Consider the following 21856-nt stretch of genomic DNA (forward strand, 5'->3'; position numbering starts at 1 on the left):
CCCCAGGGGGGTTGATGGAGACCTTCACCACCCCCAGCATCCTCCCTGTCCCCTCCTGTGTCCCCCAACCCATGCTGGAAGCATCCAGTCCGCACCCCAGCAGCACAGGGATGCCCAAGCCCCCATCCCTACCATGAAGATCACAAAAATAGGGGTGAAAACATCACCCATGGGGCACAGGAGGCAGCAGGGCAGGTAAGGCTGGGCAAAAAAATACCTCTGCTTGGCTGGGGCTTGCGATCCACTATTCATAACCCTGCTTCAGAGCTCTAATTATTTTTTTATAGTGCCAATATAGCCCTGGCCAGGCTCCTAGTGAAGACTGGCTGAATTAATTGATCGACAGAAGGCAAATAGACTTCACCCGTTTTAAGCACCCATTCAGTTCCTTTTTCGTAGCAGCTGTCACTGTTGTCAGCACACTGAAATGAGGCTTTTGTACATGCTCTTTGGCATTAAGCAGCTCAAGAAAAAGAGAAGAAACGGGAACCGCTGAAAGAGTCACGCTGCATTATTTCTAAATATTATTGTTTGTGCAGCGCTTGCATTTAACATGCTGGCCATACCCTGCTTTCGTTTACTCAGTTAAACAATTAATTGCACGCCTTGAGCACGGGAGCTCGACAGTGTTTTCCCTCTGCTCAGCAGCATCCTGCACTCAGGGTGACGATCGCGCCAGCAGCTCTGCTCTGATCGCGTCCAAGGTTGGGGGCTCCCAGGGGAACAGGGGGCTTCTGCCTGACTGACCACAGCTGGCCCCACCGGTCAAGGGCTTGGCCTCTCCCACTTCAAAACACACGAGCTGTACCAGTTAAACAATGTTTTTTTTTTTTTTTTCCCTACGGAAACATCAGTAGCAAGAAACAACCGCTGCACTGTTCCTGCACACTCTGCAAAAAGGAGCAAAGGCTCTTGTTTTAGCTCACATGCTATTTAATAAAACAAGGCGTCATTTCACACCTTGCTGCCACTTCAACTGTTCATTACCTGATACCTGCTATCCTCACTGAAGCGCTGCTTTTCATCACAATGCCAGAAATAACCCACACGTGCAAGCCAGGGCAGAATTAGTGGTTGTTTTTACTTAGTTATATTTAGGTATCTCATTATTGCAATCTTCAAACATAGTTCAATAAATACAAAATTAACAAAAATGTCAATAGATCTTTATTACCATCTATTATTATTATTATTGTTCTTCCAAATCAATGGTGATTCCCTGGAGATGTCTGACTATAGCTCAATCATGAAATGTACACAATGTCCCTTACAATCTTATATTACATTTGTTCCAAGCTTATAAAAATATATATTGACTTCTCAAGTATGTATTTACAGTATATAACATGTGGTTAATGAATATCAAAAAGCAGCTAGAGATGAACCAATGTGACCCCAGTTTTGGTTTTATGCTGGGGGGGGGGGGGGGAAAGTTACGTGCACCAGCTCTCGAGGAGCCGCGTGCCCAGCCTGTGATGCTGCCTGAGGCTGTGTCCAGCACTGTCCTAATTCTGGCTCCAGAAAATTGTTCCTGACCAGGGGCACGGCTGGGACCTGTCCTGCTGCCCTCAAGGAAAACAAGACCCAGCCCAGAAGGGGAGGATTCCCAAAGAGGAATTCCTCCAGCACAGGCAGAGCCAGACCCCCAGGAGAGGCTGTACTGCGCCGTTTCTCGCTGGCCAAGAGGAACATCTAGTGGAGACATCCTCGTTAGGAATACAAAGAAAAGCCCAGAAACAGGCGGCTTCCTGCTGCTGGAGAGGGCGGCAGCTGGAGAACAAAATGCATTGGGTCAAATGCACCACGGTCTGAGGAAAGCAAAGCCCCAAAGAGCAAAGCCCCGAAGAGCAAAGCCCTTGAGTGTGCCTGCATGGGGCTGATGCTCCTCGTGATGCCCTGGGGGCTAGCCCCAGGTCCAGGCCACGAGCTCCAGCAACCTCTTCCAAAAGCACAGCAGGAACCCAAACATGCAACCCCAACCCTTTTGTCAGCTTCAGAAGGAACTTTGCCCTGTGTCAGAGACAGCCTGGAATAAGAGGCTGAAATCGTTCTGAGGCATTTCCCTTGGTTGAGCAGCTGCAAAACAGCATTTCTAATTAATTTAATTATCAGACATTGAATACTTCCCCAAAGAGGAGGTGCTGAGAGGGCACAAGTTAATTTTAAAATCGCAATAACAATTTATAACTTAATCTGCTGATCTGATTAGTTCCAGGGCTGATGAGGAGCTCAGTTAGAGGTGTTTGTTGTTGCCACCAGCTAGGCTAGGAAGCACGCTTCAGTTACATGCTCTCCTCTCCCTTCCAGCAGAGACCAGGAGAGCCAACACGCTGTGCTTCTGCCACCTTAGAGCACGGTCCCAGCCACAGAATGCTGCTGTCTGGAAGAAAAAGAGCTCGCTGAAACACCGAGCCCAAGTCCCTCACTGTAGTAAATCAGGAAAGTAATTAAACATGGAATTTCTTTTGGGACCAGCTAGAGAGACTCAGATGAAGAAATGTCGCTTCCAGTTCTGATTGTGCTGGAGAATGCAGTACAGGAGCCCATTTCAGCAGGGGGAACTCTTAAATGATTGAGAAATGGTCTCATTTTTAATTGGAGCACTCTAGCACAGAGAGAGCACTGTACAAGTGCCCAGCCACGTGGATTAAGAGGCCCCAGGGCTTTGCTGCAGGGCTCAGCTGCTGGGGAAGGACAAGGACAAGGACTTCTTCCTCACCCTAATGTCCCACATTGCCTCTGCAGGGAATGCAGAAAATGCATCCAAGCTTGCCAGGTCTGCCACTTTTGTCAACGTTGCCTTTGGTTGTAAGGCTCTTAAATGACAAATAAAACCCAGGGGCGTTCCCAAGGAATAACATTTAATCTGCTGGAAAGGGAACACCACACTCTCTTCGAACTTTTGCTGAGAATTCATTATTCTCGGGCACCTCTGCAGAGCTGTGCACGCTCTCACTCCACCTGATCTCCCTCGCTAGGCACACGAGAAACCTGCACGGCCTCAACCACCGCCCAAACACAAGGAACACCTTGCCCAAGAGCATCCTGCTACCAGCAGTTGCCTTCCAGCTGGTTCACGGAGCTGTCCTCAAAATCACCTCAGCCTCCCTCAACAGGTTACAGGGTTTATTTACAGTGATTGGGACACTTCCCCTGAGGTCTCTGTAGCTGTTGACTACTGTCACCATTTCCAGAATTTCCTTTTTGCTGCCTTCACTTCCCTACCCTTGGGCTCGAGATGCTCAGAGTGCCCTCAGCACCTTCCTGCATGTCACAGAGGGGTCTTCTGCACCAGGCAGGCTGTGCGCTCATAGCCAGCTCCATTTTCCAGACCGAGGGCATGGTGTCACCTTGTCACCAAGTCCTGGCTTTGCCCAGAGCTCCGGAGAGCAAGCACAGCAGCCTGGACACAGCCTGGCCTGCAGGAGGCTCCGGGGAGCTCCCACGAAAGGGACAAGAGCAGGAGATGTGGGAGAGGATCAGGAATCACGTTGGTTCAGCTCCCTACCTCGAGAACTAGAATATACTTTCTCTATAGATAAAATGTAAACATAACGAGCATACAAATTGCACTTGATCCTTGGGATCTGGCATTTCTACCAAATGAAGGTTTCAGTTCACAATTATTACTCTTCTGGGTGTGAAACATCAGGATGCTGAGCAACTACCCGGACCGGACATAGGTGAAACTTAAAGGTAAGTTATTTCCATAAAAAACTGACCGAGTGACACTGGGGAATGCTGCTTAAACTTCAGAAGGAGAGCACCGAGAGCTGGTGGCAGCTCACTGACATTACCTGGAAATGGCAACACAAGGCAGAAAAATGAGAAGTAAACATTAGCTGGCACCTTCTTGATACCACTTGTTGGTGAAGTTCAGCTCTGATCTCCAATGCAATCATGCTGAATAGTTGAAAAAAGTGAAATCTTGTAGTCTTGAGCACTCCTGACCTTCAGCCAGCGGCAGCAGCCAAGCCGGAAGACTCCGAGGGCACAGCATTCCCCTGGGGCACATGTGCTGGTTCGAAGAAAACCACCAGGAATGAGGCTTTACTGAACAAAAGCTGGATCCCTGGAACAATGCGACCATGTGTCTGGGTGGGGTGGGTGCGACGCCGGCCCCGCAAGCAGGCTGCATTAGCATCCTTCAGCTAATTGCCATTTAGATTGCATCCCCTCGGTGCAGACTACCTGCAGAGCATCTGAACCCAATGCAAACACACTTCCAACTGCATCGTGAACATCCTCTACAGCATTCTTTCCCTTTGTAAGTCTTTGCCTTTCATCATTAATAATTCACTTGCAATACTTAGAGATGATAATAAAAGGCCTACAAAGCTCCAAACAAGGCTGCAAAGACCCATTTAATTAACCAACTTCAAGGAAACTTGTAGCATTAAGCAGATGCAATTAAAGTCTTCCGTCATGGATCAGGCCTGTAGCAGTGCGAACTGCCAGTGCGTGAGGCACACAGTGCTGAGCCTCTGGCTGCTACGAAATAAAGTGCTGATGTGCCGACCTGCCCCGAGGGATGCTCATCCCCAGGCTCCAGCTTCACCCAGGTGGCTCAGCCCACAGCTGCACGGCGATGCTCTGCCCGCTTCGCCCCCCCATCACTGGCTGCATCCACCTGAAGCCCCCTCTTTCTCAGCGTTCACCTTGCTGCGGTTATTTCTCCGCTGCTGTCCTGAGCCACAGCGTCTGTGCCCGGCTGTTCGGTACAGCATTAGGACTGCAAAGTGAGCACCATCGCTGCCAAACCTTACAGGGGTCTGGGTTAGTGCCGAGGGTGAGCAGACCCCTCTTTTCCAGGCTCCTACAGACATCCTCCTGCCCAGCAAGCAGCAGCTCGCCACCACGGACACAACTTGCACACCTTCCCCACCGCCCTACTGCCTCGCATCCCTCCTTGTGCCGCAGCCCAGAGCGGTCGGAGCCACCGCGCTTCCCCACCAAGCCAGCGAAGGATGCAGGATGCTCTGCCCAAGAGACTTTGCAAGGCAGAAAGCTTGAAGGCTGAGAGCATCAGCAGGGCAGCCCAAGGGCGCCAGTGCTCACCCTCTCTTGGCTGTGACCTCCATTTCCTCCGCTGCAACCGTCTTGCCAGGACAAGAAGCGTTCAGCACCGTTTGCTCTGCGCTTCGGTGGAGAACATTTGTTTTTGTTCACCAACAGTGGTGTCAAGACTCAGCGAGGTGACTCTTGGAGCGGAAGGGATGTGGCTGGGAAAGAAAGCTTCCTTTCAGCATGCCAGATGGGCAAAGTCACCTTCCCAAAGCAGGGTGCTGGGTGTGAGCTCTGCTCCAGTCTCTAAAAATAAAAGCAATAAAAGCTCCTGGTGGGGTTGGTAGAAGATGTCAGCCTGTATAAAAATACCCATGGATTTCACCAGTAGGATGCTAGATAGGAAAACGCTGTCAGCTCTGGATTAAGACAGTGCACAAATGTCCATCCACCCTGTTGACCTAATTACCATGTGAAATGGCATCGTTACATTTGACTCGTCTTACAGAGCAGTGATCAGGAGAACCACAGCCGCCCAGGCACACCGTGCCTGGTGTCCCAGGGATGCTCGGCTTCCCTGGCACAGGGGATGGGACGCCCTGCCCTCTTGCCACATGGAATGACTCGCTGGGCAGCAGCCCAGTGACTCCTACATCCCACCTGAAACCGCGAGGTTTCAGAGATTTGGTCCGGTTTGGGGCCAGCACATGGCCGGCGCCTCCTCCCGCTCCGGTGCTCCGTGCTCCGTCACACCTGCACGCCCCGGCCGTGCATCTGGATCACCTGGGCCCGCAGGGTCTGGATGCCGCTCAGGATGGTCTTCTGGTGCTCCGCCAGCGTGATCCCCAGGCTCAGGACATCTCTGCAAAACATACCCTGCATCGGCCACAAGGAACAAGCCCTAACTGTGGCATCCTGTGCTGACTGCTCTCCAGGACAGAGCAGTGAGGACTTCAGACCATCGGGCTCCTACGGACATGCAGGAGTAAGAAATCCCCAAGCTGTTGTCCCAGCTGAACAGCACGGACCTTGGCAGGGAGCTTGGGGTGACACAAGCCCACAGTACACAAGAGTTCCCACCCTGGCTGCTGGAGCTGGAGGCCCCGTGCTGCCTGCAGAGCCGGCTGTTGGCAAATCGCTCCTCGATTTGACCCTGCTCTCCTTCTGGGACAGGTAACACTCTGTGCCTGTCAGAAATTACAGGTTAAAATCCAAAGCACAGCTTTCAATCGGCTCCAAAACCCAGCAGCTGAGCTGCACAGCACATGCAGCCCGACCCACACCATCGCTGGGACGTGTTCTCTTGCTCTTGCAGACGTATTCTGGAAGATTTGCCCTTTCATTCAGCACCAAGTGGCTGTTATTTAAAAGCACAACTCCCTCCACCCGCACCCAATGACGCCAGGCTGTGGCCAGCCCCTCTCACTTACTGCGCTGTCATCCTGGCCACGGACTCCAGGTAGCAGTAGCCCGCGGCGGTGAAGTTATCCCGGTACCTGCCCATTTCTATCGCTTCCAGCCACTCTCCCACCGAGCTGAAGGCCGGGAAGGCTGCGAAGGAGCGCTCGGCCAGGGGCACAGCGGCACCGCGGGACCTGAGGACAGACCGGGGGTGAAGGGGAGTGGGGACGGTGCGCAGCGGCAGGGACCCGCAGGGGAAGGAACAAGCGGGCACCTGGTGCACGGCAGGGGCTGCGGGCTCTGCACCATCTTGCTGAGGACGTCGTGGATGTGCGAGAACTTGGGGCGCTGGCTGCGGTCCTTCTGCCAGCAGTCGAGCATGAGCTGGTGCAGGGGAGGCTGGCAGTTTGCCGGGGCCGGCAGGCGAAAGCCGTCCTCCACCGCCTTCATCACCTGCAGAGCGGGGCGGAGAGGTGAGGGGACAGCTCTGAGATGCCAAAATACAGACTGCACCCAAACCCAGCACCTGGGAGACCCTCCCTCCTCACCGCCCGCCACCAGCCACAGCAATGTCGCCGTCGGGCACGCAGCAAGGGACTCACATCCTGGTGGGACATGTCCCAGTAGGGTCTCTCGCCGTAGGACATGACTTCCCACATGACGATGCCGAAGCTCCACACGTCGCTGGCCGGGCTAAAGTGGTGATACTGGATGGCTTCGGGGGCTGACCACAGCACCAGGCTCTTCCCACGCTGGCCGGGCAGAAAATGGGGTAAAACAGCGTTGTCACGTAGGACAGAAGGAGGGAGAGGCCGACACACGTGGTGGCCCTCCGGTGCACCCTCTCCCCGTTTCACAGCCTGTGTAGCGTGCACGGGTTTCATACTAAGAGAAAACTTGTGCCTCGATTTGTTTTAAAATGGGCATGCAACAGTATGCTACATGGGAATGTGAGTCCTGAAATATTAATGGGAGAGAGAATGGCTCTGGGAAGAGCTGACGGCATTTTACACATTAATATTTAACAAAACCCGTCTCAGAGCTGCACAAACACACAGTCCCTGCACCCCAGCTTGCTCTCCTGTAATTAGCCATCCTGTCCTCCACCTCTGCAGATCCCTCTAGATGCACTGGGCACAGCAGGTGACAGACACTGCAGCTAATTGCAATTAACAGGGGGGAGACCTCAACCCCAAAGCCACAGCTCGGGCTCCCTGCACCCAGCAGGCTGCTCCGTGCCCACGCTGGCACCGAGGGAAGGTTTCTCCCATCCCTGTGGGCACGGCAGCCAAGCTCTGAGCCGCAGCGCTGCAGGATGCTCAGCACTTGGTCGTGCTTTGCCAGGGACTCTACAAGATAGGGATGCTTTCCCCGAGGTGTCTCCCTGGAGCTCATGATAAAGGCTAAAAAAATCATATCGCAAGACTCTTTCTGTCATCAGCCTGCTCAGGGCTGACAGAAAACCACAGCTCCCGACAGATTGTGGGGCAAACCCCACAAACAGGCTCCTCTCCCCGGGATGGCCATGCCTGGTGCTGGGACACAGCACCGGGTACCTGTGGCCGTGCCCACCAGCTGCTGCCTCCCTGGAGCAACGTTCCCTGCAAACAATAAGGGCTCGTCTGACTGCGGAATCAGTGTTTTTTAAAATATTAATGCCTGGTTAATGCGACGCGCTAACAGATTCAGCTGATACGGGGCGAGCTGATGAGGCGTGTGAAGCGAGCAGGACTTCGGTCCTTAATTGAAAACGATGAACTTCATTATGAGTGATAAAGTAGACATAACGAAGCCTGAGGCTGCCCTCAGCCACCGCCTAGGGTTTGCCCCCACATGCATAGAGCACTGCTGTGGGGCAGGTCCCCAGCTAAATGCATTAATTTCCAGTTGGGAAAGAAACTGTTACGATGCAGATCCTTCCTCAACGCTCAGAGCAGGCTGCGAGCCTCCCAGTGCTGCCAGGAGCCAGTCCAAGGGATTCTGGCCACGGCCAGGCACGGACACCAGGGGACATCTCCGCAGGTGTGCCGTCAGCATTTTGCTTTTGGGAAGCACTGAAAATTAAATTTGGAAAAGCCTCTTACCATGGTGGTGAAGATGGTCTCCATCTTATCTTCTTGCGGCTGCCTGAAACCCGTTATTTTGCATGCCAGGCTGCTGTTCACAAGGACCTTGTGGGCAGCCAGGCTTTTATGTATGTAACCCATCTCTGCCAGGTACTTCATGCCAGAGGCAATCCCCTGCAACATGCTGATGAGCTGGGTGGATGTGAACTGTCCCTCGTGTTTCTGCAAAAAAAAAAAAAAAGAAAGAAAAAGAGGAGGAAAAGCCAGAGCTGAGCGATGCCTGTTGAAGCCCGGCGGGTGACAGAGCCCGGCAGTTCCCACCAGCTCCGCAGCACTCACCCTGAGGAAAGAGTCCAGCACTCCGTTCCCCATGTACTCCATCACTATCATCATGGTGTTCCCTGCACGGACAGACAAGGAGCACCGCGTGAGTCCTGCCTCCTGCCGCAGGCAGCTCTGTGCCGGTGGTAACAGAAACGCGGAGCAAACCTCCCAGCCCTCGAACCTCCCCTCCAAATATAAACGTTGTACGTTTGTCAGATTTTCCTTGTGGGATTTTTGATGTATCCAACCTGCATCACAAACTCCACCAACGAGGCAACAACCAGAGGAGATTAACCTGATTATCTACTAGGGATGGGTGAGAGGGGAATGGCAACTCCTGCTGCTGAGCCCCACCGATGCTTTGGCACCGCTGAACCTGCAGCTGCTGCTGGAAGCATTGCTACAGCTCGCCCAAGAGGAGCTCGCAGTGGAAGATGCTGCACATTAAAGACAACGATTCTCTCTTCCAGAATTATTGGGAGCGCAAGCACGGGACCCTGAGAGCTGCGCCAGGCTCGCTGTGCTGCCAGCAAGGCTTGGGGAGGAGCAGGGGTCTGGCACAGCACCACCACATGGGCTGAGCACGGTGCGAGCGGAGGTTTGGTGGGAGGATGAGTGCCTCCCCTGCTGCAAAGCACGAGGCTGCCTGCACACGAGACGTTGCAGTTAAAGAGCAGGCACTGCCGGCATTAATTAAGCATGATAAAGTGAAGATCCGGCTAACAGGAACGGAAACACGGTCGCCAATAGGAAATTCTCATTAGCTGGAGAATTCATTCTCATTTCTACGGCTGCTCTGGAAAGCTTGGTACAAAGATCGTGACACAGACACAGGCTCAGAGATAGCCTGCAGCTCATACACAGACTTATCAAAGAGCAGGACAAGATGCTTTTAAGGACTCTGCGCCTCTTGATAAGCTGAGATTAGAAAAATACGTTATTAATTTACCAAACTACACAAAAGTGACCAGCTCAGCCCCGGACTCGGGATAGAAATACTTCCTTACCTAATAAAAGGGCTGGTTCGAGGCACGTGCTCGCATGCCTTTGGATTTCCACGAACATCCATTTACCAGCAGCACTGAGCGCAGCTCAGCGAGCACTCCCACGAGGGCTGGGAGCAGGCAGCCTCATCCGTTTTACTGACAAAACCTCACTGCAATTTGCTTTTATTAAGAGCGCGCTGTTTTGCTGCTAAACCAGTCCCGCTCCCTGGCTTTATTAATCGAGCTGTAAGCATTTTATTAATCATCGGAATGCTAAAATGGCTAATAGGTGAGGAAACACTTGATATCCAGAGAGCAACAGTTTGGCACCTGCAGCAGCAGGTCATCGCTCTCCGCGGCAGCAGGTTCAGCGCATTGCCTGAAATCCACGGTGGATCCCTAAACGAGTCAGCATCCTTGCAGCCTTCTCCCAGGAAAATCAAACCGAAATCTCCTCAAGCACCACGCAGCAGCGCTCTGCCCGCTGCACACCCCACCGTACACCCACCAGCCGCTGCTGCAGGTCAGCCAAACGCCTCCTTACAGCTTCAAGAGGTTACAACACTCATTTCTGTGCTTTGCCAGCAGCGTTGGGTATTTTCTGAGCATACGACTGCACCATTTCCATGCTGATGGAGTACCGGAGCCCGCTGACAGCGGCATCGCGCTGTCAGGGCTCTTTGGAGAGCGAGGTGCTGGCAGCACGGCTGCCAGCACGCCCAGACGCTCCTGCCACGTGGGAAAGTCGCTGGGAAAAAAGAAATTAAAGCTGCAGAAACACCTTGTGGGGAAAACTCTAGAGCATTTTGCATGCCGTGTCTCCATCAGACAGCACCGACATCGTGCCTCTTGCGGGGGTGCTTTAATTACCCTGCGTGAAGGCCGCTGCACGACCCCTGACATTGCTGGACTCCCCAGAGCAATACCTGCAGGCGAGGCAGCTCTGTGCAACCCCACAACCTCGCCCTCTGAAGCAGGGAGCGAGAAAAATGGAATTTAGCAGGCTGAAATGACAGGGCAAACAGCAGTGCCACCTTAGGTTGAAGATATTTTAAAAAAAAAAAAAAAAAATCAAATCCTACAGAGAGCTCATTCATCCTTTTCCAATGCACTGGAACAGGCAGGGCTTGTCAGCAGGTACTAACAGGATAACAACACACCACAGAGGTGGGATTTGCTTCGCTTCTCCTGGAAATGCATACAGAAGCCCTCCTCCAGCACGCCGAGCCGTCCCGCGCGACACGAGGCCCCCTTTACCTCTGGTGATGACCCCCTCCAGCCGGATGACGTTGGCGTGGTCGAACTGGCCCATGGTGCACGCCTCGGCCAGGAAGCAGCGCTGCTGCTTCGCCGAGCACCCAGCCCGCAGGGTCTGGATGGCCACCGGCAGCTCCCGCTTGCTGGGCAGCTTCAGGCAGCCCCGGCAGATCTCACCGAACTCCCCTGCACGGCAGAGAGACGCGTTAAGCAGCACCCACGCCATAAAATCCCTCGCCTTCCCAAAGGGTCCCTTGCACCAGCCCGATGTCTTTTTCCAGACCAGGAAAGAAGGAGCTGCCTGAAGCTGACCCTACGGCTCTCTCGAAGCTGTGAGCAGCGGCGTGCAAGGGTGATGCTGCTGCAATGCAACGCTCCTCTTTTGGGAAGGGGGGTTTCCATCAGGTTTTCCCCCTCCTCCATTTTGGGAACACCGATTGCATTTCTCCAGCACAAGCCGTGTCCTTGCTGTGTACACAAGGCACACTTCCCATTGCTAACCGGAGGATTTGCCAATCCTTAGCCTCAGAAACGCTTGGTGCCCTGCATGGACACAGGTTTCCCCCTGCCGAGCTAGCTGTGCTGCCTCCCCTGACCCCACAGCCCTGCACACAAGGCCAGCACCAGCGTGCAACACTCAAAAACATACAGCAGGATGCAGATTCCTCCTCCGCCTAGCTCTCCAAGCCATTCTCTCCGTGCTCTGCTCAAGTGCATATTGCTTTTTTTTTTCCAAGAAAAGAAGATTAACCCCCAGCCACCAAGTTCATGCTCCCCAGGGTTGGCCCTTTCTGCCTCCAAGCTCAGCGAACACAAGCTCTCTGCTTTCCACAGCAACAAAGCAGCAGCGCCAGGAACGTTTCTGCAGCGTCTGAGGCTGAGCATCCTGCTCCTCGCAGCCACACGCTTGGCAACAGGAGCTACCAAGTTTGTAACACAAAAGGCCAATATTGGCTTTACAGGGGGAAAAAAAAAGTGTAGACCTGAAAAGCTTTACTAATTTCAAAGCCAGGTACTTGTTAGGTCAGCAGTGAGACAAACACAGTCCTAAATTCTTTGCGTTTAAACACTTTCCTGACTAATTTCTTTCTTGATCTTTCAAACACTGATTTGTTTCTGAAAGTTATGTGGGATTGCGGCCTCAGCTGCTCCACCCAGCAGCTACCAGGAAGACTTCTTCCACTTCCACTGCTGCCCTCTGAGCTGGTGGGAGAACCCTCACCCCTGCCCTTCCTCCACCTCTTCTTTTTCCATAGCTGAATTTCTCTTTAGGGAAAAAAATGACAAAGAATAATCGTGTTTCCCGTGTTCTGCCGCACATTAGCGATTAAAGCTCTAGGGCCTGGTGTGGGGATTTTAATTTGCTTTTAAGTTTTAGGCAGTGAGGTTGATGAAAATCAATAAATCATTAAGTTCACATATTTATAAATAGTTCCTGTGCTGCTGTCAGACTGCCCAGATGCAGATAATTGCTGATGCTTTCTGGTGCGCGCCTCAATCCATGGCCTGTACTTGGTGCCTCAGAAAAAGAAACACGGAACAAGAAACCCAGCTCCTGGACAAAAAAGCAGCCCCATTCCCCATGGGATCATGGTACTGGTGGGGACGGGGGGCGAGGAGCTTCCCCAGAAGGTGCTGGCGAGGTGGGCAGCTCGGGAGGCAGGAGGGTGGCAGGAGCGGCACCAGGCTGCCGAGGGGGGGACAGCCCCGTGGGGACACGCGGAGGGGCCGCGAGGGGGAACCTGCCTGTCCCGATGATCCTCTCGATCTTAATGCTGGCATTATCCAGCTCTTTGGCAAAGAGGTGCACGGCCTGCATGGGGTCTTCGCACGTGTCAGGGTCGATGTACGTCCGCCTGGTGGGTATTTTAACTGCAGGAGAGCAGGGGAATACAAAAAGAGCATGTTAGAGGCTCGCCTGCCTGGGATGGGGTGGCTGCTGTGCTCCCCTGGCTCTGTGCTGAGCAGAAACCCTCCCGTGAGCAGCTCAGCACCCTTCGTGATGAGGTGAAACAGCCAAAATGCAGCCCAAGAGCACAAGGGCTCTGTTGCTTCCGAAACACTCCAGGGAGCAGAAGAGCCTGTGTGTGCTTAACGGGCATATGCCAGGCATCAGCTAAACTCATCCGTGCTGGCATTTGGATTTCCTTTGACAACTGTTGTCTGTAAAATTACTGCTGCTCAGTAACCAAGAGTAGCCCCAGAAAACAAAGCTGCGTTCTCCCGTAGCCGTTCGGAAAAAGCTGACAGAATAATTCGTGTGACCCAGGGATTGCTGAGAGCATCCCAACCTCCTGGGCACGCCGGGGACCTGCGTGAAGGACGGACACTGGCGTGGATGCTGCTGAGCCCACGGCCCCCAGGAAGCATCGCTGCGCTCAGCCCTGCCCTGGGACAAGGCTGGGTGACAACGCCTCAACAGCAAGGGCTCGTGGCAGGAAGAAATACAGGGGACCCCACCAGCCATCCCGATCACGGCGGCCGCACGGCACTTACAGTGGAAGTAGAGCTCCTCGTCCCCATCCTGGCTGGCTTTGCTGTACCCACACTGTCTGCAACGAGAATCGGGATGGCATCAGCACCGGGAGCAGCCTCCCACGGGAAACCAAAGCCAAACGCAACCCAGCGCCCACGCTGGGGCCCCTGAGCACGGCTTTGAACATGCTCCAACCCACGCTTCCAGCCCCTCCGTGTTACCCACGCCACCTGCTTGCATCTCCTGCGGGCTCAGCACCACGGGGGCTCTGCGTGGGTCCCCCTCCCACCTCCTCCACACCATCACGCCGCTCCGCTTACCTCCTCCAGACCATCACACCGATGACCATGGACACCAGCACCGTCAGCCCCGCGATGGCCACCACGGCAATGATGAGGACGGGGTTCTGCTCGCTGGAGGCCGCCGTCACTGCCGGGAGGGAAGCAGAGGCATCAGCATCGCACCCCGGGCACGTCCCCGGTCCCGCACCTCCCCGTGGCAGCCTGCGGCCTCCAGCAAGGCTGGGGACAATTCCCCAGCAGTGCCAGGCTACTTCTCCCCATCCACACGAGGATTCACACCCTGGACCAGTTCTCAAATCTCAGGCTGGTGACACCAGTCAGCACTCAGCAAAAGTTCCTGCTTGGTGGGGAGAACAATTTAAAATCGATGGTTTACCAATGGTTTTCCTTCACCACGCTCATCCCTCCCCTTCCTGCTTTTGCAAACAGGGGCATTAGAAAGCTACATTCTATATAAAGTTTTTATTGGCTTCAATTCATTCTGAAAATGTCTTCTGTGTGGTAAATGGATGCAATTTAAAGCCCTGTTAAACACAATCTGTGAGAGTCGTACTGAGCCAGCCATCTCAGGGCTTTCATTTCAAGCCAGGGTAGGTTATTAAACTGAAACCCTACCATCTCTCCAAGCCCTCTTTTAGGCAGTGAAATAAGATGCTTCTGGCCTAAAGTTATGAACGGAAACTGTGAAAAGTAAAACCCTACTAAATAACCCTGATGCTGGCTGCCCTTACTCAGCCACGGGACCGAGAATCTGAGTGCCCGGCGAGCCCAGTGGCAGCGGGTGCAAGCAGCCGCCCCGTGCCTGAGGCACGCATACCTGCACCAGATCTCTGCCCGAGCTGCTCTTGTCCCCCCCTTTGTAGCCACCCCGGCTCTGCAGCGCCTGCCACAGCTGCACAGAGCCTGGGCTGGCATCGTCCCCTCTGCCACTGCGCTGGCAGGGACTGATGTGCTCCCCTCCGGTGCCTGCTTGCTGGCCCCGGTGAGATCTGTTCTGGTGCTAACGCCACACCAAGGGAAAGCAAAATCCACTCCACGGGCGCTTTCTTAGGTGATCCAAAAAAAAACAGAGACCATGCCCAGCCTCCAGAGCAGAGCAGAAGAGCCACAGACTGACTGTCCTCGCTGATGCTGCACAGGAAGGACACAAACCTCCAGGCCAGGCAGGCCGGCAGCAGCAATCGTGTTAAAACAGAATGGGAAAATGCGATTAAAAGCAAGTCCTGGAAAGCACCTGCTCTGAGATCCAGGGTGGCAAAATGAGTCTCACTCAAAGGGGAGAGAAACCAACAGTGTGAAACCAGCAGCATCATGAGCAGGAGCATCCTGTGTGTGTGAGGGACCACGAGCATCGCCGCCACTCACGCTCTGCCAGCGTCTCCACTTCGATACTAGGGCTGTAGTTGCCGTAGTCCTGCGAGGAAGACGTCCGGATTTGGAAGATATAGAGGGTGCCAGGCTTCAGGTTATTGACTGTCACAGCCGTTGATGTGGTTTTCACGGTCGAGTAACTCTGATCCCTTTGATCCTGCGAAATAATGAGATGCCCGACATTGGATGGGACCAGCAGCTGCGCCACGGTCCCGCCAGCCCAGCCGCACCTCCGCCTCACCGCCAGGTCCCACCAGCACAGCCCTTAACAGAAAGGATGCATTTCCTAGATGGCTCCTTAATAGAAATTACATGGGTAGGTCACGTGAAATGGCAGGGCCAGATGATGTGCTATGAAGACAGGAGGAGGACGGGGCACTGGGAAGCAGCTGTGTTCCCTGCACGACTCCTTTCCATCCCTCCTGGCCCCCCTGCACTGCCCCAAATGGGGGGGCTAAGCTGCTGGCACCCTCAGACCCTTTCCTACTACCCTGCTACGGCTTCTTGAGCCCCAGTGAGAACAAACAGACCTGCTCCTGCCCCACCAGCAACCCCCCGTGCCACACCTGCAGTGATTTTATCTCAGCACTGTCACTGCCCCACCTGATGGGTTTGATCTACCAACCACACACAGGTACCAGCAATTTCTTGCCTCAGGTGGCCTGGAGCTCTGTGAGATCCCTTCCACCCGCACCCCGCACGCCAGGACCAGCCTCGGACGCTCTCAGCGCCGCACGCACGCAGCAGCAGAGCAACCGCACTGGGCAATGGTGCAGGGCTGAGGATGAGGTGCCACAGCAAATGTGTGCAAGCACACCGACCTGCGCTGCTCGATACAGGGGCGAAGCCGTGGGGAGATGGTACTGAGCTCCCTGCACTCAGCTGGCACGTCGGGGAAGAGCCCGGCTGGAGAGGGCACAGAGCAGCCGCGGCTGCAGGGTGCTGAGCTCCGGGAGCTGCTGGCAGCAGCAACAGGGATGCTCTCTCGGGAGTAAATAAGCGTGCGTTAGCACACACTGAGTAATCGCAGTTGGCAGATGCATTCGCTAACGGTCCTGTTCCCCGGGCTTTTATTCCCTTGCCCAGAGACCTGGAGATGTCTCTGCTTCGACCAAGGGAGACGGCGACAGCCAGAGCCTTCGTGCAGCTAGCAGCAGACTGGGCTCCGGACCAGCCCGTGCTCTGGCACGAGGCACGGCGGTGGCAGCGGCACATCCTGCAGCTCCCGGGGCCGGGGATGTCACCGTGAAATGGGTTTTCTGTTTGATGCGCTCCTTCACTCGAATCTCCGTAGTTCAAGTATGGCTTTAAAAGCATAGATTAGGAACTAAGTTGATTTTCCTGTCAGCATCAAAAGCCTCATTGCAGTGAATAATTGCTAAACTGTAGTTTAAATTTTCTACCCGAGAAGGATGTTTCCTCATTTCACATACCCTGAGTATCTTGTTGCTGCAGCCCATTTGCAAAGGAATTACCGTATTATGCTCAGCGCTCGCCCTCACTCCCAGATTCCTCCTTTCAAATCTATCAGATGCTCAAAATCACATTAATATGAATCAGCTTCAAGGTAGCTTGTTTCTAAATACAGAATGCCAACATGTCACCTGCACGGTTTGCTTGACAAGCAATCAGTTTCATAACGAGCCTGAGCACACGCAGATAAGGTAATTTGCAGAATTGTGTCATAAACTGCATTTATTTTGATTTAGAGCTTTGTCCCTGCTCTCTGCCCACTGGTATCTTTTCTAAAATTCTCATCCCACTGTGTCTGTCAAATAAGAGCTATTTTTTGAATTAACAGGCTGTCATAAAAATGTTTGCTCGTGTCCCCTCCAGTGTGCCAGGCCACTCACAGCTCACTGAAGTCATGGGTTTGGTGGGACTCGGTCCTAAAGCAGTGAAGACCACAGGTCCAACACTTTCCGAGAGAACAGGCTATGAATATAGGTGTCACCTCATCACAGATCTGGAAAGACCGTATGGTTTATACTTCCTAGCTGGTTAATGGCAAGCACCCAAACCCCGGATTTCTAATATTCTTGAAAAAAAGCCATCCGAAGAATGAATGAACGCAAATTATTAGCTTTACTCTTTCTCCCAGGGAGATGTCAACATTAGGACTAGATGAAATCTTGCTGCACAGATGGGGTAAAAAAAAAAAAAAACCTCTAATTAAAATAAACTCTACAAATAACCCAAATTTCCTAAAACTTACATAAGCAGATTGCATAAGGCTGTTGGAGAGGAAAAGCCTTTACTGGCACCCGTTGGAAGCGCTCCTGCCACTCTTAGGTGCCAGTAAAATCATCACCGTGCCGCAGTCCCCACACGTACGTCCCATTTTCCACCGCACACTGTTTAAGCCGCAGGGTGCTGAGAGCAGCAGGAGCACGGCCACACGCAGAAGCATTTGGGATGCTTCATGGGCAGAGCCCAGGCACGTCCCCAGAGCCCTACCTTCTCGTAGTACTTGACCTCGTACTCGGTGCTGTTGGTGGTTGGGAAGCCCGGCTCCTGCCACGACAAGGAGATGCTCTTCTGCTCGATTTTATCCGTGCGGATGTCGGTGACGGGAGTTGGCGCTGGAAGAGTGGAGAGGAAAAAAGGGTGATGGCAGAGGCAGAGCATCCCCAGCACCCACCCCCCAGCACAGCCTGCCTGCCTGGGAACATCACACTGCCAAGCCCGGGTTGCCTGTTAGGAACAGCCAAATTAATAACTGCAATGAGGAGAGCACGGGTTAGAGGCGGTTTTATCACTACCCTCACATTCATGGCCACTTCTTTTCTGCTTTTGTCCTCTGTTGTCACAGTAAAAACTTTAATAATTTGAATGGCTGAAGGGCATGCACCTTGTGCAGACCGCACTTCCGTCTCTCTGAACCAGGACTGGAATAGGGCAAACTCCCAGCTGGTGATCGTCCAACAAGAGAAGACAGTCCAAATACAACTGCTTTAGGAACTGGGCAGCAAGTAAGGCTCTACCCCCAAAAAAAAAAAAAAAGAAAAAGAAAAACCACCTAATGGCACCCTCCACCCATGGTGCTGCAGGGGTACCGGCTGACGTTGAGTGCTCTGCACCTGCTGCTAACGATGTCCAGGAGATACAGAACACAGACCGTGGGCTGGTAGGAGACACCAAGTCCACCCTGGTGCCCTGTGCAAGCTCTCCCCCTCGCCATCCCACCCTGCACAAAAGTTGGGAATTGGGCAGAGCTGCCTGCCCCCGAAGCCAGCTGTTTGTTTCTAGCTAGCACACTGCACGCTGGATCCTCCTCCCTGGCCTTTCTGCTCCCATTTAGCTCATCTCCCTGTGCAGGATGCACTTGCCAACTCTGCCTGCTTTCACCACGCCGGCTCCTTCCCCGAGCCCCTTCTCGTGCCTGCAGCCTGTCCCAACACCCCAGCCTTCCAGGCCAGCAAAAAGCTGGCTGGAGCTGCCAGAGCGTCTGCAGCATGGCTGGAGCTTGCCAAGGAAGCGATGCTCACCCAGAGCAAGACAGAAGCAGCACGGACGCGATGCTCTGCCTGTGGCCAGCACGCCCACTGCTCGCTCCACGAGAGCAGGGAGGATGCAGGAGATGCTAGGGCATCGGTCTTTGCTGCAGAGGATGCTCCTCAAGACAGACACTGCGTGTTTTAGCAGGGAAAACAAAATCTGTGCCTGGTGCTTCTGTTGGAGCCCTATTGTGCTCTGGATTAATTAGGAAAAACGACCTCCCCGCGCCAAGGAAAGCCTTCCACCTGTGTCATCCTTCAAACATTAGGGGTCTGAACACCAGAGTAAAGGGTCTGCAGTGACCAATCCAGCCACTTACACCCGCAGCCCTACAGCAGGCCCAGGGAAAGCTGCGTGGGGAATGAGCTGTTTGCAGTCCCCCCCTGTTTCTCCATCAAAGCAGGACCCTGGCTGCCCCACCGGGACTCCCGTGGAGAGGAACAAGTCCCTGGAAAGTAAACTCAAGTATCTGTGAAATTTCGTATTTATTACTTAGCTCATTAACCTCTGCTGCAGAAAAACGTCCTCCTGATGTTTTATTCACGATGATTTGCTCCTTGATTCCGAGTCCTCTCGGCTCCTTCTGAGAACACGAGGACCTGAGCTGCAGCCCCGCACATCGAGGGGCGAGCAGGGAGCTCAGGGCTCGTGCCCACGGCCCCTGCACGCTGCTCCCTCCTCACCGTGATCTGCCTAAACATGGTTTGACATTTTAAAAAATAATTCTCCAAATAAATACGCTGGCCCCAGAGCTGACCTTTAAGGGGATATCAAATTGTTCACGCGTAAAGGAGGAGGAGCAAACTCATTCCAGCAGCACGAAGCAAGGCAAAAAGGTTGTTGGCAGCCCCGCCAGGCCAGGCAGAGCACGCTCCCAAAGCCAGCCTGACACTTTGTTTGGTTTTTGCTCCTGTAAACTAAGTTAAGTGCTCCTTGCTGTTTTATTTGATTCCCATCAATAAGACATCACACAGATGCCCTCCCGTATCTCTGTATCCAGCAAACGGACTGCGAAAACATGAACAAGTGGTCCTGGCTGTTAACAAAGCCATGAGGAAAAATCACGCTTGCTGAGTGCTTTGCCGTGGAGCAGCGCTCGTGGCACATGCCAGGAAAGCAGGGACCAGCCTCCAACATGCTTAAAAGGGATTAAAGAAAATCACACAGACTATAAAGCATTTCACACTGTGGAGAAAAAGAAATGTGTTGCCCATCAATATTTTAAGCTCCCCGAACATCGCCTCTATTCTGAAAAAGCAAACATTAAATTATTCACCACTCTGCCTGGTTTTATACACTCCACTCCGTTGCATCTGGGTTTCCTCCTCTCCGTTAGCCGCTGTGCCAGCAGCAAAGGCACAAAACCAGGCACAGGCACCGCGTCCTGCCTGGACAGCCCACGGCGTCCGAGCGAGAGTCTGGAGGAGACAGGCGGCAGCACCATCGAGGACATGGAGGCTCCAAGGCCAGGACAGACAGTGGGCTTGCAGCCCGTTGACTCATCTTTGTCCTGAGAAATGAGCTTTAATTATCTGGTTTAAGTGTCCATTTTGTGTCCATTAATAACATGGTAATTGAGCATCGCTCCCTCCAAACAGCAGGCTTCAGGCAGCTCTGTCGGGGGAGACAGGGGTCAGGAGCTGAGCACTGCCAAACCCACAGCTACAGCACGGATGAAGGTGATGCCCTGAGGTCAAAGAGCCAGCAAGGAAAGATGAAGTCACGTCAGAGCTCAGGCAGTGGAAGATCTTTGCCCAGACAGAGCTCGAGGCACGCAGAGATGCCAAGGCAGGGCTGCGAGCCCCCGAGGAGCGCTGACGGAGAGTGACTGTGCTCTGGTGCAGACCCCTTTTCTGCTTCACCCCATGGCATTATGCACCCCAGGGCCCTGATTAGTGCAATCACTAATTGCTTAGAGGCAAAACCTGACTGACCACAGGGTCACACGGCAGAGCAGAAGCAGCAATTTGCACCTGTTAATTCGTGTGAACTGGCACCGGAGAGCTGAGAGCTGCACACCAGCATCCCAGAGGTGCCCAGGAAGCCTGAAGAGCCCAAGCACGTGGCAAAGCACAGGGCAAGCTCCAAGGAAGCAGGGAGCCTCCAAGAAAACCCATGCTGGAGCCGCTGCAAGGCTCCAGTGCCACCCACTGCCCCTTCTGGGAGCTCTGCTGGGGTGCATGGAGCAGCCTGCTTCAGAGCCCCCCATTCAGCACGATCCACTTCTCCACCATCCCAGAGAGGAGAACGCCTTTCTGCACTGGCTGCATTATTAATCTGCAACAGATTTAAAAGCCCTTTAAGATAGGAGCCGATCCCTGCCGGGAATATAAATGACATTGTCCCACAGCGTACATTTACATAGCTAATGCTGCTCCACTGCTGCAGGTAAACAGCTCCGTTCAGTCCTCAAACACTTTTGTTTAGTCCCATGCTGGGGCCAGATTAGAAAAAACACGGTATTAATTTTGCCTCCTGCAGACTAAATAGCATCTTTTCTTTTCCCCTGCAAATACAACGAACAACTGCTAATTCCCTCTTGTGAATGCTGAAGGGGAAGGGCAGTGTGAAAGCTGCACTTAGAGCTATATTTAGAGGAGCCGGGATCTGACAGCTAAATAGGGTCTTGTTTCTTTGTTTAATTTTTCCTCTGAATCTGCATATCTGGAGCCAGAGCCTTCCTGCTGCTGCCAATGACATCCCTGAGACCATCGTATCGCAGCCATGAAAGAAGCCACCTCTGCTTCAGGCATCCCTGAAGTCTCGCTTTCTCCTTATCTCCAACCCCATCCGGCACTCCTGCGCTGGACTTGAACAAAGAGCAGCCCCAGGGCTCCGGCCAGCGGGGCAGGAGAAAGGAGCAGCTCCAGCCTGGGAAGGGACACCTTCAGCAGCAAACCACTCGAGGCTTTCAAGAAGCTTCCTGAACCTCAGCTGCTCAGCTAATTCTGAGCCACCATCTGCATCCGGAGGCTTGACAGCTCGACAAGCGACATTGATTTGGAGCAGATTACAAGATTAATTATGCTATATTCTTTACGCATACTTCAATTCCTTCGGGAGTATATACAGCATAGAGTAAGGGGCTGAGATTCCCACTTACCCAGATGAAAAGTTGCACCGAAGAGCCTCAGAGCTAAGGCACAGGCTGGTGTCACGGACTTGTTGCTT

At 53.4% G+C, this 21856-nt stretch overlaps 1 protein-coding gene across 2 annotated transcripts in view; it reads right to left on the minus strand.

Annotated features, from left to right (window-relative positions):
- Positions 1–1074: 1074 nt before the first annotated feature.
- EPHA10 (EPH receptor A10) overlaps positions 1075–21856 on the minus strand; it is a 41692-nt gene continuing 20910 nt past the window's right edge. For both annotated transcript variants that reach the window (XM_040535061.1, XM_040535060.1), the window contains 12 exons: positions 17645–17769; positions 15182–15344; positions 13835–13943; positions 13535–13590; positions 12785–12910; positions 11039–11224; positions 8811–8872; positions 8490–8693; positions 7008–7157; positions 6680–6858; positions 6435–6599; positions 1075–5866 (listed from right to left, as the gene is read on the minus strand). In XM_040535061.1, the coding sequence (XP_040390995.1) occupies positions 5752–5866; positions 6435–6599; positions 6680–6858; positions 7008–7157; positions 8490–8693; positions 8811–8872; positions 11039–11224; positions 12785–12910; positions 13535–13590; positions 13835–13943; positions 15182–15344; positions 17645–17769 (1640 nt within the window). In that variant the 3' untranslated portion in view covers positions 1075–5751. The remainder of the gene's footprint in view (positions 5867–6434; positions 6600–6679; positions 6859–7007; positions 7158–8489; positions 8694–8810; positions 8873–11038; positions 11225–12784; positions 12911–13534; positions 13591–13834; positions 13944–15181; positions 15345–17644; positions 17770–21856) is intronic.

This window comes from Cygnus olor, chromosome 23 (assembly GCF_009769625.2).
Source record: "Cygnus olor isolate bCygOlo1 chromosome 23, bCygOlo1.pri.v2, whole genome shotgun sequence".
NCBI lineage: Eukaryota > Metazoa > Chordata > Aves > Anseriformes > Anatidae > Cygnus > Cygnus olor.